At 45.8% G+C, this 14,939-nt stretch overlaps 1 protein-coding gene across 1 annotated transcript in view; it reads left to right on the top strand.

Annotated features, from left to right (window-relative positions):
- Positions 1 to 14,939, top strand: part of UBR1 (ubiquitin protein ligase E3 component n-recognin 1) — a 143,806-nt gene that overhangs the window by 72,142 nt on the left and 56,725 nt on the right. The window contains exons 21-25 of the mRNA XM_038740970.1: positions 3,219 to 3,343; positions 3,870 to 3,922; positions 7,873 to 7,975; positions 11,498 to 11,546; positions 14,442 to 14,596. Of these exons, the coding sequence (XP_038596898.1) occupies positions 3,219 to 3,343; positions 3,870 to 3,922; positions 7,873 to 7,975; positions 11,498 to 11,546; positions 14,442 to 14,596 (485 nt within the window). The remainder of the gene's footprint in view (positions 1 to 3,218; positions 3,344 to 3,869; positions 3,923 to 7,872; positions 7,976 to 11,497; positions 11,547 to 14,441; positions 14,597 to 14,939) is intronic.

Genomic DNA, 14,939 nt, shown 5'->3' with positions numbered 1-14,939 from the left:
ATGCCATTTTTATTATTATTATTCTTTTCTGGGCCTCAGTTCCCTCATCTGTAAAATGGGGATTAAAATTGTGAGCCCCCCCCGTAGGACAACCTGATCACCTTGTAACCTCCCCGGCGCTTAGAACAGTGCTTTGCACATAGTAAGTGCTTAATAAATGCCATTATTATTATTACTGTTATTCTCTGGGCCTCAGTTCCCTATCTATAAAATGGGGATTAAGACCGTGAGCCCCTTCGTGGTACAACCTGATCACCTTGTAACCTCCCTGGCGCTTAGAACAGTGCTTGGCACGTAGTAAGCGCTTAATAAATGCCATCATTATTAGTATTATTATTAGAGGAGGGGAGACAGACGGCAAGACAAATAAAGTACAGTTATATACATAAGTGTTGTGGGGCTGGGAGGAGGGAAGAACCAAGCGTGGCTCAGTGGAAATAGTGCGGGCTTTGGAGTCAGAGGTCATGGGTTCGAATTCCTACTCCGCCACTTGTCAGCTGGGTGACTTTGGGCAAGTTACTTCACTTCCCTGGGCCTCAGTGACCTCATCTGGAGAAATGGGGATTAAAACTGTGATCCCCATGTGGGACAACCTGATCGCCTTGTATCCCCCAGCGCTTAGAACAGTGCATTGCACATAGTAAGCGCTTAACAAATACCATTATTATTATTATTATTCTCTGGGCCTCAGTTACCTCATCTGTAAAATGGGGATTAAGACTGTGAGCCCCTCCATGGGGTAACCTGATTTCCTTGTGTCCCCCAGTGCTTAGAACAGTGCTTGGGGCATAGTAAGTGCTTAATAAATATCATTATTATTATTATTATTCGCTGGGCCTCAGTTCCCCCCGTGGGACAACCTGATTTCCTTGTGTCCCCCAGTGCTTAGAATAGTGCTTTGCCCATAGTAAGTGCTTAACAAATGCCATTATTATTATTATATGTGGATTCATTCATTCAATCGTATTGAGCGCTTACTGTGTGCAGAGCACTGTACTAAGCGCTTGGGAAGTACAAGTTGGCATCATCTAGAGACTGTCCCTATAATAATAATGATAATAATGATGGCATTTATTAAACACTTACTACGCTCAAAGCACCGTTCTAAGTGCCGGGGAGGATAAAAACCACTCAAGATGGTTTGCCACACAAAAACGGTTCCGGGTGCTGAGATAATAATAATAATAATGGCATTTATTAAGCGCTTACTATGTGCAAAGCACTGTTTTAAGTGCTGGGGAGGTTACAAGATGATCAGGTTGTCTCACGGGGGGCTCACAGTCTTCACCCCCATTTTCCAGATTAGGGAACTGAGGCATAGAGAAGTGAAGTGACTTGCCCAAAGTCACCTAACTGACCGGCGGTGGAGCTGGGATTCGAACCCATGACCTACGGCTCCCAAGCCCGGGCTCTTTCCACTGAACCACGCTGTTATACTCTTTCAAGCGTTTAGTACAGCGCGCGGCAAACAGTGGACACTTAATACATACTATTGAGTGATTCATTCATTCATTCAGTCATATTTATTGAGCGCTTACTATGTGCAGAGCCCTGGACTAAGCACTTGGGAAGTACAATCTGTTCACCTAACGGTTAAGCCATTTGGCCCACTGCTTATTTTTAAAGCGTGTCTGCATTGGGGCTTTTCAAAATATTTAATTTTACCTTGTAGCTACCCCAGTCCTTAGGACAGTGCTTGGCACATAGTGAGCGCTTAACAGATACCATTATTATTATTATTATTATTATTATTATTATTATTATTTCTGAGAGGTGGCAGAGAAGGGCCAGCAGTACAGGAAGAAAGGATTGGAGAGAGAGGAAGGGAAGAAATAGCCGATCGAAACAGGGCGATGAGGCCAGAGTATCCGATTCAAACACGAGTTCTCTCTTCCCAGAACGTTTTTGTCTTCTTGGAAAATATTGGAATTTAAGAGAGATTTTGTGGCCAAAATCTCCCTGATGTAAAAGTGGGAGAACCCTACCACGTTTTCAGACTTTCCCCCTCCCTCCCCTCATTCAATAATAATAATAATGATGGCATTTGTAAAGCACTATATGCGAAGCACTGACTGTGAGCCCACTGTCTCTATATGTTGCCGACTTGTACTTCCCAAGCGCTTAGTACAGTGCTCTGCACACAGTTAGTGCTCAATAAATACGATTGATCGATTGATTGAAGCACTGTTCTAAGCACTGTGCGGGGGATTACAGGGTGATCAGATTGTCCCACGGGGGGCTCCCAGTCTTCATCCCCATTTTCCAGATGAGGGAACCGAGGCCCGGAGAAGTTAAATGACTTGCCCAAAGTCACCCGGCTGACAAGTGGATTATTTTAATAATAATGATAATAGTAATAATGGCATTTGTTAAGCGCTTACTATGTGCAAAGCACTGTTCTGAGCGCTGGAGAAGCTACAAGGTGATCGGGTTGTCCCACGGGGGGCTCACAGTCTTCACCCCCATTTTACAGATGCGGTCCCTGAGGCACAGAGAAGTTAAGTGACTTGCCCAAGGTCACACAGCTGACAATTGGTGGATCTGAACCCATGACCTCTGTCTCCCAAGCCCGTGCTCTTTCCCTTTATTTGGTTAATATGTTTTGTTTTGTTGTCTGTCTCCCCCTTCTAGACTGTGAGCCCGCTGTCGGGTAGGGACCGTCTCTAGATGTTGCCAACTTGTGCTTCCCAAGCGCTCAGTACAGTGCTCCGCACACAGTAAGCGCTCAGTAAATACGATTGAATGAATGAATGAAAAGTGGCAGAGCCAGGATGAGAACCCACGACCTCTGGCTCCCGAGCCCGGGTTCTTTCCACTGAGCCCCGCCGAGAGTCTTCTCGCTTTGTCCCACCTCAGATTTCTGATTTAACAATAATAATAATAATAATGGCATTTATTAAGCACTTACTATGTGCAAAGCACTGTTCTAAGCGCTGGGGAGGTTACAAGGTGATCACGTCGTCCCACGGGGGGCTCGCAGTCTTCAGGTGAGGGAACTGAGGCCCAGAGAAGTGAAGCGACTTGCCCAAAGTCACACAGCTGACAGTTGAAGGAGCTGGGATTCGAACCCCTGACCTCTGACTCCAAAGCCCGGGCTCTTTCCACCGAGCCACGATTTGAAACCAACGAAGACGTTAATAAGCCTTGCCCCGTCCCTGCCTCGTAATCACGTGTCCGTGGGTGTGAGTGCCGTCCCTGTTTCTTGCTCTTGACATCAGGGGAGCGGTACGTGCCCGGAGTGGGGAATGTGAGCAAAGAAGAGGTTGTCACGCGCGAAATTATCCACCTGCTCTGCATTGAGCCCATGGCTCACAGTGCCATCGCCAAGGCTTTGCCGGAGAACGTGAGTATGTTTCCCTCGGCATCTGCGGTGTGTGCTGTTTTTCGGTCGCCTTATTTCCAAAGTCACCCAGATGACAAGCGGCGGAGCCGGGGTAAGAACCCGCGACTTCCGACTCCGACGTCCGTGCTCTTTCCGCCAAGCCACAGATCTACCGACTCTCCCAAATGCTTTGTACAGTGCTTTGCATGCAGTGAGCACTCAGTACTAATAATAATAATAACAATAACGACATTTAATAAGTGCTTACTATGTGCAGAGCACTGTCCTGAGCACTGGAAATGTGGCCGATTGATTAGGTCACAGCAGACAAGTGGCCGAGAAGCGATATTCTTATATCGATATATATATATATATATATATGTACCGGATATATGGATATATATCCCGGGCTGTGTGTATCACTGGGTAGTTGAAAGCTGGGGTACGGTTTTAGACTTTCGTTTTGAAAGTTCCCTCGTACTGCTCCGAAGAAAGACATTCTTCAAAGGCAAAATCATTTTCACAAAACGACTTCTCATTTCAACAGGAGAACAATGAAACGGGCTTGGATCAAGTGATCGACAGAGTGGCCACATTCAAGTAAGTACTTAGTAGCAAGTAGCACATCTCCCTTGTAGTTCGTGTGGGTTGTACTTGATTGGTTAGCGGAGGAGTAAATTATCTTGAGATCGGTCAATTATTAGAAATAAATTTACCACCGTTTAAGATGGACTTTCATTAGGAAGCAGGAGCGGAATTTGGAATGAATCGTAGTAAATTGAGAAGCAGCGTGGCTCAGTGGAAAGAGTCGGGGCTTTGGAGTCAGAGGTCGTGGGTTCAAATTCCGGCTCCGCCACTTGTCAGCCGGGTGACTTTGGGCAAGTCACTTCACTTCTCTGGGCCTCAGTTCCCTCATCTGGAAAATGAGGATTAAGACTGGGAGCTCCCCGTGGGCAGCCTGATCACCTTGTAACCTCCCCAGCGCTTAGAACAGTGCTTTGCACACAGTAAGCGCTTAATACATGCCATTATTATTATTATCATTATTATTAGTAGTAGCAATTAGCACGTCTCCCTTGTAGTTCGTGTGGAATGTACTTGATTGGTTAGCGGAGGAGTAAATTATCTTGAGGTCGGTCAATTATTAGAAATAAATTTACCACCGTTTAAGATGGACTTTCATTAGGAAGCATGAGCGGAATTTGGAATGAATCGTAGTAGATTGAGAAGCAGCGTGGCTCAGTGGAAAGAGCTTTGGAGTCAGAGGTCATGGGTTCAAATCCCGGCTCCGCCACTTGTCAGTTGGGTGACTTTGGGCAAGTCACTTCACTTCTCTGGGCCTCAGTTCCCTTATCTGGGGATGAAGACTGGGAGCCCCCCTGGGACAACCTGATCACCTTGTAACCTCCCCAGTGCTTAGAACAGTGCTTTGCACGTAGTGAGCGCTTAATAAATGCCATTATTATTAGTAGTAGTAGTAGTATCAATCAGCACATCTACCTTGTAGTTCGTGTGGAATGTATTTGGTTAGCGGAGGAGTAAATTATCTTGAGATCAGTCAATTATTAGAAATAAATTTACCACCGTTTAAGATGGACTTTCATTAGGATGCATGAGCAGAATTTGAAATGAATAGTAGTAGATTGAGAAGCCGCATGGCTCAGTGGAAAGAGCCGGGGCTCTGGAGTCAGAGGTCATGGGTTCAAATCCTGGCTCCGCCAATTGTCAGCTGTGTGACTTTGGGCAAGTCACTTCACTTCTCTGGGCCTCAGTTACCTCAACAGTTACCTCAGTTAAAATGAGGATTAAGACTGTGAGCTCCCCGTGGGACAACCTGGTCACCTTGTAACCTCCCCAGCGCTTAAAACAGTGCTTTGCACATAGTAAGCACTTAATAAATGCCATTATTAATATTATTATAGAGAAGCAGCGTGGCTCCGTGAAAAGAGCCCGGGCTTTGGAGTCAGAAGTCGGGGATTCAAATCCTGGCTCCGCCAGTTGTCAGCTGGGTGACTTGGGGCAAGTCACTTCACTTCTCTGGGCCTCAGTTCCCTCATCTGGAAAATGAGGATGAAGACTGTGAGCCCCCCGTGGCACAACCGGATCACCTTGTAACCTCCCCGGCGCTTAGAACAGTGCTTTGCGCATTGTAAGCGCTTTATAAATGCCATCATTATTATTATTATATGGGAAGTAGGCAGATCACGCCATCACCTCGCCCCCTCCTACCTCACTTCACGTCTCTCCTTCTACAACCCAGCCTGCCACGTCACTCCTCCCGTGCTGACCTTCTCACCGTTCCTCCATCTCACCTGCCTCACCTCCGACCCCTGATCTGCATCCTACCTCTGGCCTGGTATTCCCTCCCTCCGCCGATCCCGGAGACAATTACTCTCCCCTGCTCCAAAGCCTTACTGAAGGCCCGTCTGCTCCAAGAGGCCTTCCCAGACTAAGCCCCACTTTTCCTCGTCTCCCACTCCCTTCCGTGTCACACTGACTTGCTCCCTCTCCCCGTCCCCCAGTATTCTCACCCCACAGCACTTTAGGTATATATCTGTAATGTAATTTAGTTATATTGATGTCTGTTTTTCTGTATTGATGTCTGTCTCCCTCCCCTCCCTCCTCTACCCCCAGACTATGAGCTCGTTGTGGGCAGGGATTGTCGCTCTTTATTGCCATATTAAGCGCTTACTCTGTGCAAAGCACTGTTCTAAGCGCTGGGGAGGTTACGTGGTGATCAGGTTGTCCCACGGGGGGCTCACAGTCTTGGAATTAGAACCCAGGTCCTTCTGACTCTCTGGCCTTGGGATCTATTATTATTATCATCCTTTCTATCCCTAAGCTACACTGTTTTTCTATTTTGTATCTACCCCGATCCTTAGAACAGTGCTTGACACACAGTAAGGGCTTGCCCCAGACTGAGCCCCCTCCTTCCTCTCCCCCTCCCCATCCCCCCCACCTTACCTCCTTCCCCTCCCCACAGCATCTGTGTATAATGTATATATGTTTCTACAGATTTATTACTCTATTTTACTTGTACATGTTCTATTTATTTTATTTTGCTACTATGTTTTGTTTTGTTGTCCGTCTCCCCCTTCTAGACTGTGAGCCCGCTGTTGGGTAGGGCCTGTCTCTAGATGTTGCCAACTTGGACTTCCCAAGCGCTTAGCACAGTGATCCGCACACAGTAAGCACTCAATAAATACAGTTGAATGAATGAATGAATGAATCCCCATTTTCCAGCTGAGGGAACTGAGGCCCAGAGAAGTGAAGTGACTTGCCCAAAGTCACACAGCTGACAGTTGGCGGCGCTGGGATCTGAACCCGTGACCTCCGTACTTCCCCGGGTTCTTAGCGTACGCGCTGAAGAAATATGATTGAATGAATGAGCGAATCAGGATGTTAGATATTTGGATGGAGAGGAAAGGGAAGACTTTTTAGCCACGTGAAGGTAGGCAGATTGAATACGAGGGTTAACTGAGACAGCTGATTCGAGGATAATGTGAAAGTGTAGAGTTCTGTGAAGCCCTGGGCATCTACAGAGCGGCAATGCAGGTCACCTGCAGATGTCTTCCTCAGTTGCATCTCCTTTGCTCCAATCCTCACACACTCCTTCCCTAAAGCCCCGGACGAGCTACCTAGTAAAACAGTGGCATGTTCCATAGTGTTGGAGGGAAAGGAGCAGATCGATGATGGAAACTTTGAACTTCCCGGATACGCTCTGGGAGGGACCAGACTCTGATCGGAGCAACTGTTGGGTGATGTTTGCTTGGCTTCCCATTCATGTGGGTGGAATGAGAGCCCGCTGTTGGGTAGGGACCGTCTCTATATGTTACCATCTTGTACTTCCCAAGCGCTTAGTACAGTGCTCTGCACACAGTTAGTGCTCAATAAATACGACTGAATGAATGAATGACAGATAAGTTGTGGATAATGATGATGGCATTTGTTAAGCGCTTACTATGTGCCAAGCACCATTCTAAGCGCTGGGGTACATACAGGGTAATCGGGTTGTCCCACGGGGGGCTCACATTATTCATCCCCATTTTACAGATGAGGGAACTGAGGCACAGGGAGCTCTGTTGTACCAAGCACTTAGTATGGTACTCTGCAAACAGTAAGCGCTCAATAAATAGGAGTGATCGATTGATCAAACCAAAGGAGGAGTTGGGTCTGGAGAGGAAGGAAAAGAGCCGGCTAAAGAGATGGAGTCGACCCGAGGATAAGCGCTTGGGAGAGTACCATACAACAGAGCTCTCTGTGCCTCAGTTCCCTCATCTGTAAAATGGGGATGAAGACCGTGAGCCCCATGTGAGCCCCACCTGATTACCTTGTATCTACCCCAGCGCTTAGAACGGTGCTTGGCACATAATAAGCACTTAACAGATACCATCATCGTCATCATCGTTATTCTCAACTTATCTCTCTCATTCCATCCACGTACTCAAATCCGTCGCCAAGTCCCGTCAATTCAAGCGTCACGATATCGCTCAAATCCGCCCTTTCCTCTCCATTCAAACTGCTTATTTGTTTCTTTTATGTCTGTTCAGAAGACCGGGTGTTTCAGGCCATGGAGTTTATGAGCTGAAGGATGAAGCTGCGAAGGAGTTCAATATGTTCTTCTATCACTATTCTAAAACGCAGCACAGCAAGGTAGGACCCTAGGACTATTTGCGTTCTCATTGTTGGTCTTGAGTGACACTTTTTTTTTCTTTTCTTTTCTTTTCTTTTCTTTTCTTTTTTCTCTTCTCTTCTCTTCTCTTCTCTTCTCTTCTCTTCTCTTCTCTTCTCTTCTCTTCTCTTCTCTTCTCTTCTCTTCTCTTCTCTTCTCTTCTCTTCTCTCTTCCCTTCCCTTCCCTTCCCTTCCCTTCCCTTCCCTTCCCTTCCCTTCTCTCTTCTTTTCTCTTCTTTTTTCTTCCCTTCCCTTCCCTTCCCTTCCCTTCCCTTCCCTTCCCTTCCCTTCCCTTCCCTTCCCTTCCCTTCCCTTCCCTTCCCTTCCCTTCCCTTCCCTTCCCTTCCCTTCCCTTCCCTTCCCTTCTCTCTTCTTTTCTCTTCTTTTTTCTTCCCTTCCCTTCCCTTCCCTTCCCTTCCCTTCCCTTCCCTTCCCTTCCCTTCCCTTCCCTTCCCTTCCCTTCCCTTCCCTTCCCTTCCCTTCCCTTCCCTTCCCTTCCCTTCCCTTCCCTTCTCTCTTCTTTTCTTTTCTTTTCTCTTCTTTTCTCTTCTTTTCTCTTCTTTTCTCTTCTTTTCCTTTTTTGTTTTTTGGAAAGATCTGTCTGCAGAGAGAACAAAGGTGCCAATTTCTCGTTCCTTCATTCATCCAGTCGCATTTATTATGAGTGCGGGCGTGAAAAGGGGGCAGAGAGCTGATTTGGGGGCTGAGGGACCTGGGAAGGGGCAGGCTTCAAGAAGCTAATATTTCAGAAAACTCCCATTTCAGGTCTCCTCAACCCCGATGGGGAAACTCTCAGGCCCCGTCAGCGACCTGGGATGACCAATACTGGTAGTTCTGGCCGTGGGGAGAGCAGTTTGACCGAATTTACCTCCGTGGAGTATGTTTCTTAGAAGAGGAGAGGGAGGTTGAAAGGGGGCAGGCCCTCAGGGAAGTGAATTGAGTCGGCTAAATGAAGCCAGGAAGCCCTATATTTCCAGGAAGCAGTGCGGCCTGGTGAATGGGAGTCAGAGGACCTGGGTTCTATTTCTGGTTTCGCCCCTTGTCCGCTCCGTGACTATGGGCGAGTGACTTAACTTCTCGGTGCCTCAGCTCATCTGTAAAATGAGGATTAAGACTGTGAGCCCCGTGTGAAACATGTTTGTATCTACCCTGATGCTGTAAAATGGGGATTAAGACTGTGAAATCACCTTGTAACCTCCCCAGCGCTTAGAACAGTGCTTTGCGCATAGTAAGCGCTTAATAAATGCCACTATTATTATTGTTATTATTATTATCATTATTATTCCCGGCACAGAGTAAGTGCTTAAATACCATTTTTTTTTTAAAGTCACTTTTAGGTCAAGATTGTGTTTTCTTTCTGGGCCTCAAACGTAATGACTGGTTTCATTTGGTTTCCATTTTCAAGCAACATTTCTGAGAAGCTGCAGAGTGGCTGGGAGCCAGAAGACCTGGGTTCTAATCCTGACTCTGCCAGCTGTTTGCCGTGTGGCCTTGGGCAAGCCACTTAACTTCTCTGTGCCCCAGTTTCATTTAAATGGGGTTGAAATCCTACTCACTCGAACTTGGACTTTGGGCCCCATGTGGGACCGGAACTGTGTCCAACCTGATAAAACCTGTATCTACCCCAGTGATTGAAACACAAGAAGCACTTAACCAAAAAAAGCATAAAAAAATGAGGGGGATTGGGTTCGTTCAGCAAGACCTAGCCCAGCCTCAAGGAAGATTTCCGCTAATTCTGGTCCCAGATCCATTAGGGGTTAAGGAGAACTTGTTCGGAGACTCAGGCGCTTAATAATTAGAGAATAATTAGAGCAGCAGCGTGGCTCAGTGGAAAGAGCCCGGGCTTGGGAGTCAGAGGTCGTGGGTTCTAATCCCGACCCCGCCAATTGTCAGCTGTGTGACTTTGGGCATGTCACTTCACTTCTCTGGGCCTCAGTTCCCTCATCTGGAAAATGGGGATTAAGACTGTGAGCCCCACGTGGGACAACCTGATCAACTTGCACGTAGTAAGCGCTTAACAAATGCCATTATTATTATTATTATTGTTATTATTATTATATCTCCCCTGGCGCTGAGAACAGTGCTTGGCACATAGTAAGCACTTAACAAATGCCATCATTATTATTATTATTATTATTATATCTCTCCCGGCGCTTAGAACATTGCTGGGCACATAGTAAGCGCTTAACAAATGTCATCATTATTATTATTATTATTATATCTCTCCCGGCGCTTAGAACATTGCTCGGCACATAGTAAGCACTTAACAAATACCAACATTATTATTATTATTAAGTGCCATTGATTGATTATGCCATAATGACTTACGTCAACCCTTACAAAATCTAGGTAGATTAGTAAATTGGCGTGAGTACATTTTATCAGTGGAAATGTTCAAGCTTAAAACACTTTTTTTCAGTAGCTACATATTTTTCCACATTAACCTTAATTTTAAAAGCTGATTCGGGGTGGATTAGTCAAGTGAACCAGGTAAAAATCCCCATTTTCCACCCCCTACTTATTGCAGGCAAATTCATAAATAATGCGCATGGGCGAATTTTTATCCATGAGGAATTGTCAACAGTGTCAACTCCAGGCTTTCTAGCATTCTAACCTTCATGCAACGTATTTTTCAAAGTCTTCATCACTTTCCTATAGGCGGTAGGTAGGGGGTAAATTTCGAATTCTTCAACTTGCGGTAAAACTACAACTTAGGGTAAGGCACGTTCGGGAGTGGTCTGTACCAATGTCATGCAGTTCGGGAGTCCGGCTGTTTGAAGTTAGCTAAAGAACCGCAAAAGCATCCAGTGTGCTGGGAATTGGGCCTGAGTTTCCGTGAGAAAGAACGATAATTAGGTTTCTCTGTTCGGATATATTTTACGTGGTATCTGTAGGCCCAGAGAAGTGAAGTGACTTGCCCGAGGTCACCCAGCGGACGAGTGGCGGAGCCGGGATTAGAACCCACGACCTCCGACTCCCAATTCCGGGCTCCGGCCACTGAGCCCCGCTCCTTCTCCAACTCGTAGACCTGTGCTTTTTCCATTAGGCCATGCTGCTTTCATAGGATTGATTTTGAATAAATTGTAATATTAAATACATAAATTAAATAATTGTAAATAAATAAACACATAAATTAAACAATTGTGATAATAAATTGTAAATTAATAAATCACTATTCTATTGAAAATAAATAAAATAATAAAATATTTTGTTAATACGTTCTGTTTTGTTGTCCGTCTCCCTCTTCTAGACTGTGAGCCCGCTGTCGGGTAGGGACTGTCTGTAGATGTTGCCGACCTGTACTTCCCAGGCGCTTAGTACAGTGCTCTGCACACAGTAAGCGCTCGATAGATGCGATTGAATGAATGAACGAGTAATGTACACGTCCTGGATGATTCTTGCTTTCTTTCAATCTCCTTTACGTTCCGCTACCCTCCGTTTCTGACCCAGTTTAATTCCGTACTGCCCATTCATTGCATTTTTTCGGACCGTTTTTCCTGCAGGCCGAACATACGCAGAAGAAAAAAAGAAAACAAGAAAACAAAGATGAAGGTAAAAAGGAAGGGCTGGAAGAACCGGGTTTGGCGTCTTGGGCATCCGAGAAGAGTATTTAAGCATCTCACTTCTCCTTTACCCATTAAGATTTAGCCAGTGCCTGACCTTAGAGTTGCTCTGCACACAGTAAGCGCTCAATAAATACAATTGATGATGGTCCGAAGACCTGACTTCCATTTCCCTGGAGCGTTGCGTGTAGAAAATTTACCTTTCCTCTCGCTGTCCTCGTCTAGCAGCATCAATATCCTCATCCTCAGTTGAATCGATCGAAACCGTTCCATGTTTAAAGCTCTGACATCGGTGCTTGGGGAGTTTACAGAAGAAAAAAAGACAAAGTCCCGCTTAAGGAGTTCCCGGTCGCCACACAATTAGATAGAGGCGAACGAGTAAATTATTGAATTATTATTAAGTAAATACCTAACCTGTGTACGTCAGGGGCCGTATGAACGCAGGCGAATGTAGCGATGACGTCGGGAGTAGGAGAAGGGACTCGCGGAAGGGTGCCTTGTCTTTAAGGTAGATTTCAGAGAGTAATTTTCAAGGAAGAGAGAGATGTCGGATAGCCGGCGGAGGGAAGGAAGATGAACCAGGGCTGAGCTGGGGAGAGATAATAATAATAATAATAATAATAATAATAATAATAATAATGGCATTTATTAAGCGCTTAATATGTGCAAAGCACTGTCCTAAGAGCTGGGGAGGTTACAAGGTGATCAGGCCGTCCCACGGGGGGCTCCCGGTCTTCATCCCCATTTTCCAGATGAGGTCACTGAGGCCCAGAGAAGTGAAGTGACTTGCCCAAAGTCACCCAGCTGACAAGTGGGTGACTTGTGGGCCCACTGGACTGTGAGCCCGCTGTTGGGTAGCGACCGTCTCTATTTGTTGCCAACTTGGACTTCCCAAGCGCTTAGTCCAGTGCTCTGCACGCGGGAAGCGCTCAATAAATACGATTGAATGAATGAATGAAAGCGGCGGAGCCGGGATTCGAACCCGTGACCTCCGACTTCAAAGCCCGGGCTCTTCCCACTGAGAAACGCAGAGAGAGTAAGCGGGGATGGAGCGGGAAAAGAAGGCTGCTCAGTAGAGTGGAGGTGACAGGGAGCGTGAAAACCGACATTTAGGAATTTTGTGCTAGTTACTTAGCACAAAACGCCGCTTAACAGAGAGGCAGCGTAGCTCACTGGAAAGAGCCCGGGCTTTGGAGTCTGTGGTCACGGGTTCAAATCCCGGCTCCGCCACTTGTCAGCTGGGTGACTTTGGGCAAGTCACTTCACTTCTCTGGGCCTCAGTTCCCTCGTCTGGAAAATGGGGATGAAGACTGGGAGTTCCCCCGTGGGACACCCTGATCACCTTGTATCCCCTCAGCGCTTAGAACAGCGCTTTGCACATAGTAAGCGCTTAATAAATGCCATCGTCATTATTATTATTAACAGTGCTTTACACATAGTAAGTGCTTAACAAATGCCGTTATTATTATTACCTTGTAACCTCCACAGCGCTTAGAATGGTGCTTTGCACATAGTAAGCGCTTAATAAATGCCATCGTCATTATTATTATTAACAGTGCTTTGCACATAGTAAGTGCTTAACAAATGCCATTATTATTATTACCTTGTAGCTTCCCCAGCGCTTAGAACGGTGCTTTGCACACAGTAAGCGCTAATAAATGCCATCATCGTTATTATCATGAACAGTGCTTTGCACATAGTAAGTGCTTAACAAATGCCATTATTATTATTATTACCTTGTAAACTCCCCAGCGCTTAGAATGGTGCTTTGCACATAGTAAGCGCTTAATAAATGCCATCGTCATTATTATTAACAGTGCTTTGCACATAGTATGCACTTAATAAGTGCCATCGTCATTATTATCATTAACGGTGCTTTGCACATAGTAAGTGCTTAACAAATGCCATTATTATTATTATTACTTTGTAACCTCCCCAGCTCTTAGAACGGTGCTTTGCACATAGTAAGGGCTTAATAAATGCCATCAACATTATTATCATTAACAGTGCTTTGCACATGGTAAGTGCTTAACAAATGCCATTATTATTATTACCTTGTAACCTCCCCAGCGCTTAGAACGGTGCTTTGCACATAGTAAGTGCTTAATAAATGCCATCATCATTATTATTATTAACAGTGCTTTGCACATAGTAAGTGCTTAACAAATGCCATTACTATTACATAGTAAGCGCTTAATAAATGCCATCATCATTATTATCAACAGTGCTTTGCACATAGTAAGTGCTTAACAAATGCCATTATTATTATTACTACCTTGTAAACTCCCCGGCGCTTAGAACGGTGCTTTGCACATAGTAAGCGCTAATAAATGCCATCATCATTATTATCATTAACAGTGCTTTGCACATAGTAAGTGCTTAACAAATGCCATTATTATTATTACCTTGTAACCTCCCCAGCGCTTAGAACGGTGCTTTGCACATAGTAAGTGCTTAATAAATGCCATCATCATTATTATCATTAACAGTGCTTTGCACGTAGTAAGTGCTTAACAAATGCCATCATTATTATTACCTTGTTAACTCCCCAGCGCTTAGAACGGTGCTTTGCACATAGTAAGCGCTTAATAAATGCCATTATCATTAACAGTGCTTTGCACATAGTAAATGCCATTATTATTATTATTATTATTACCTTGTAACCTCCCCAGCGCTTAGAACGGTGCTTTGCACATAGTCAGCGCTTAATAAATGACATCATCGTTATTATTATTAGAGTAAGGATATTGGCTCATTGTGACTGCCAGGAAAGAACGCTCTCGCTCACGAGAGAGAAAATCCTGGCGATTATCTCTCTTTCCCCGTTGGTTTCCCGCGCGAGACTTGGAGAAGTCATTTCTCTCCGCCTGGATTTCCTCCTCAGCGCTCCCGCCGCCGCCGCCTCCGGAATTCAGCCCCGCCTTTGCCAGCGTGGTCAACCTCCTGCCCTGTGACGTGATGGTGCACATTCTGCGGACCGTCTTGCAGAGAGCGGCAGACCTGGATACCAACCTGTGGACCGAAGCCATGATCCAGATGGTACGGTTTGGGCCGGAAGAGCGGGCGTGGAGGGATCGCGAGGAAAGGAAACTCCGCGGCCTTCCCCGAGCCGAACCCCTGGATTGTCAGGATGGGGTCTTCTCCTCCCCTAGATTGGCAGGACGGTCCTCGGGTGGCCGCTATCTCAGCCACATCCCAGAGAGCGGAGCGAAGGGACTCCAAGCCCAGAGAACCTTGGACTTTTAATAATAATAATAGTAATAATGGCATTTATTAAGCGCTTACTATGTGCCAAGCACTGGTCTAAGCGCCGGGGAGGTTACAAGGTGATCAGGTTGGCTCACAGCCTTTATTAAGCTCTTACTATATTCTAAGCACTGGG

The sequence above is a fragment of the Tachyglossus aculeatus genome (genome assembly GCF_015852505.1).
Source record: "Tachyglossus aculeatus isolate mTacAcu1 chromosome 12 unlocalized genomic scaffold, mTacAcu1.pri SUPER_6_unloc_1, whole genome shotgun sequence".
In the NCBI taxonomy this organism is placed as follows: Eukaryota; Metazoa; Chordata; class Mammalia; order Monotremata; family Tachyglossidae; genus Tachyglossus; species Tachyglossus aculeatus.
The sequence above is the reverse complement of the archived record's forward strand: the minus strand, read 5'-3'. Positions and strand labels throughout refer to the sequence as shown.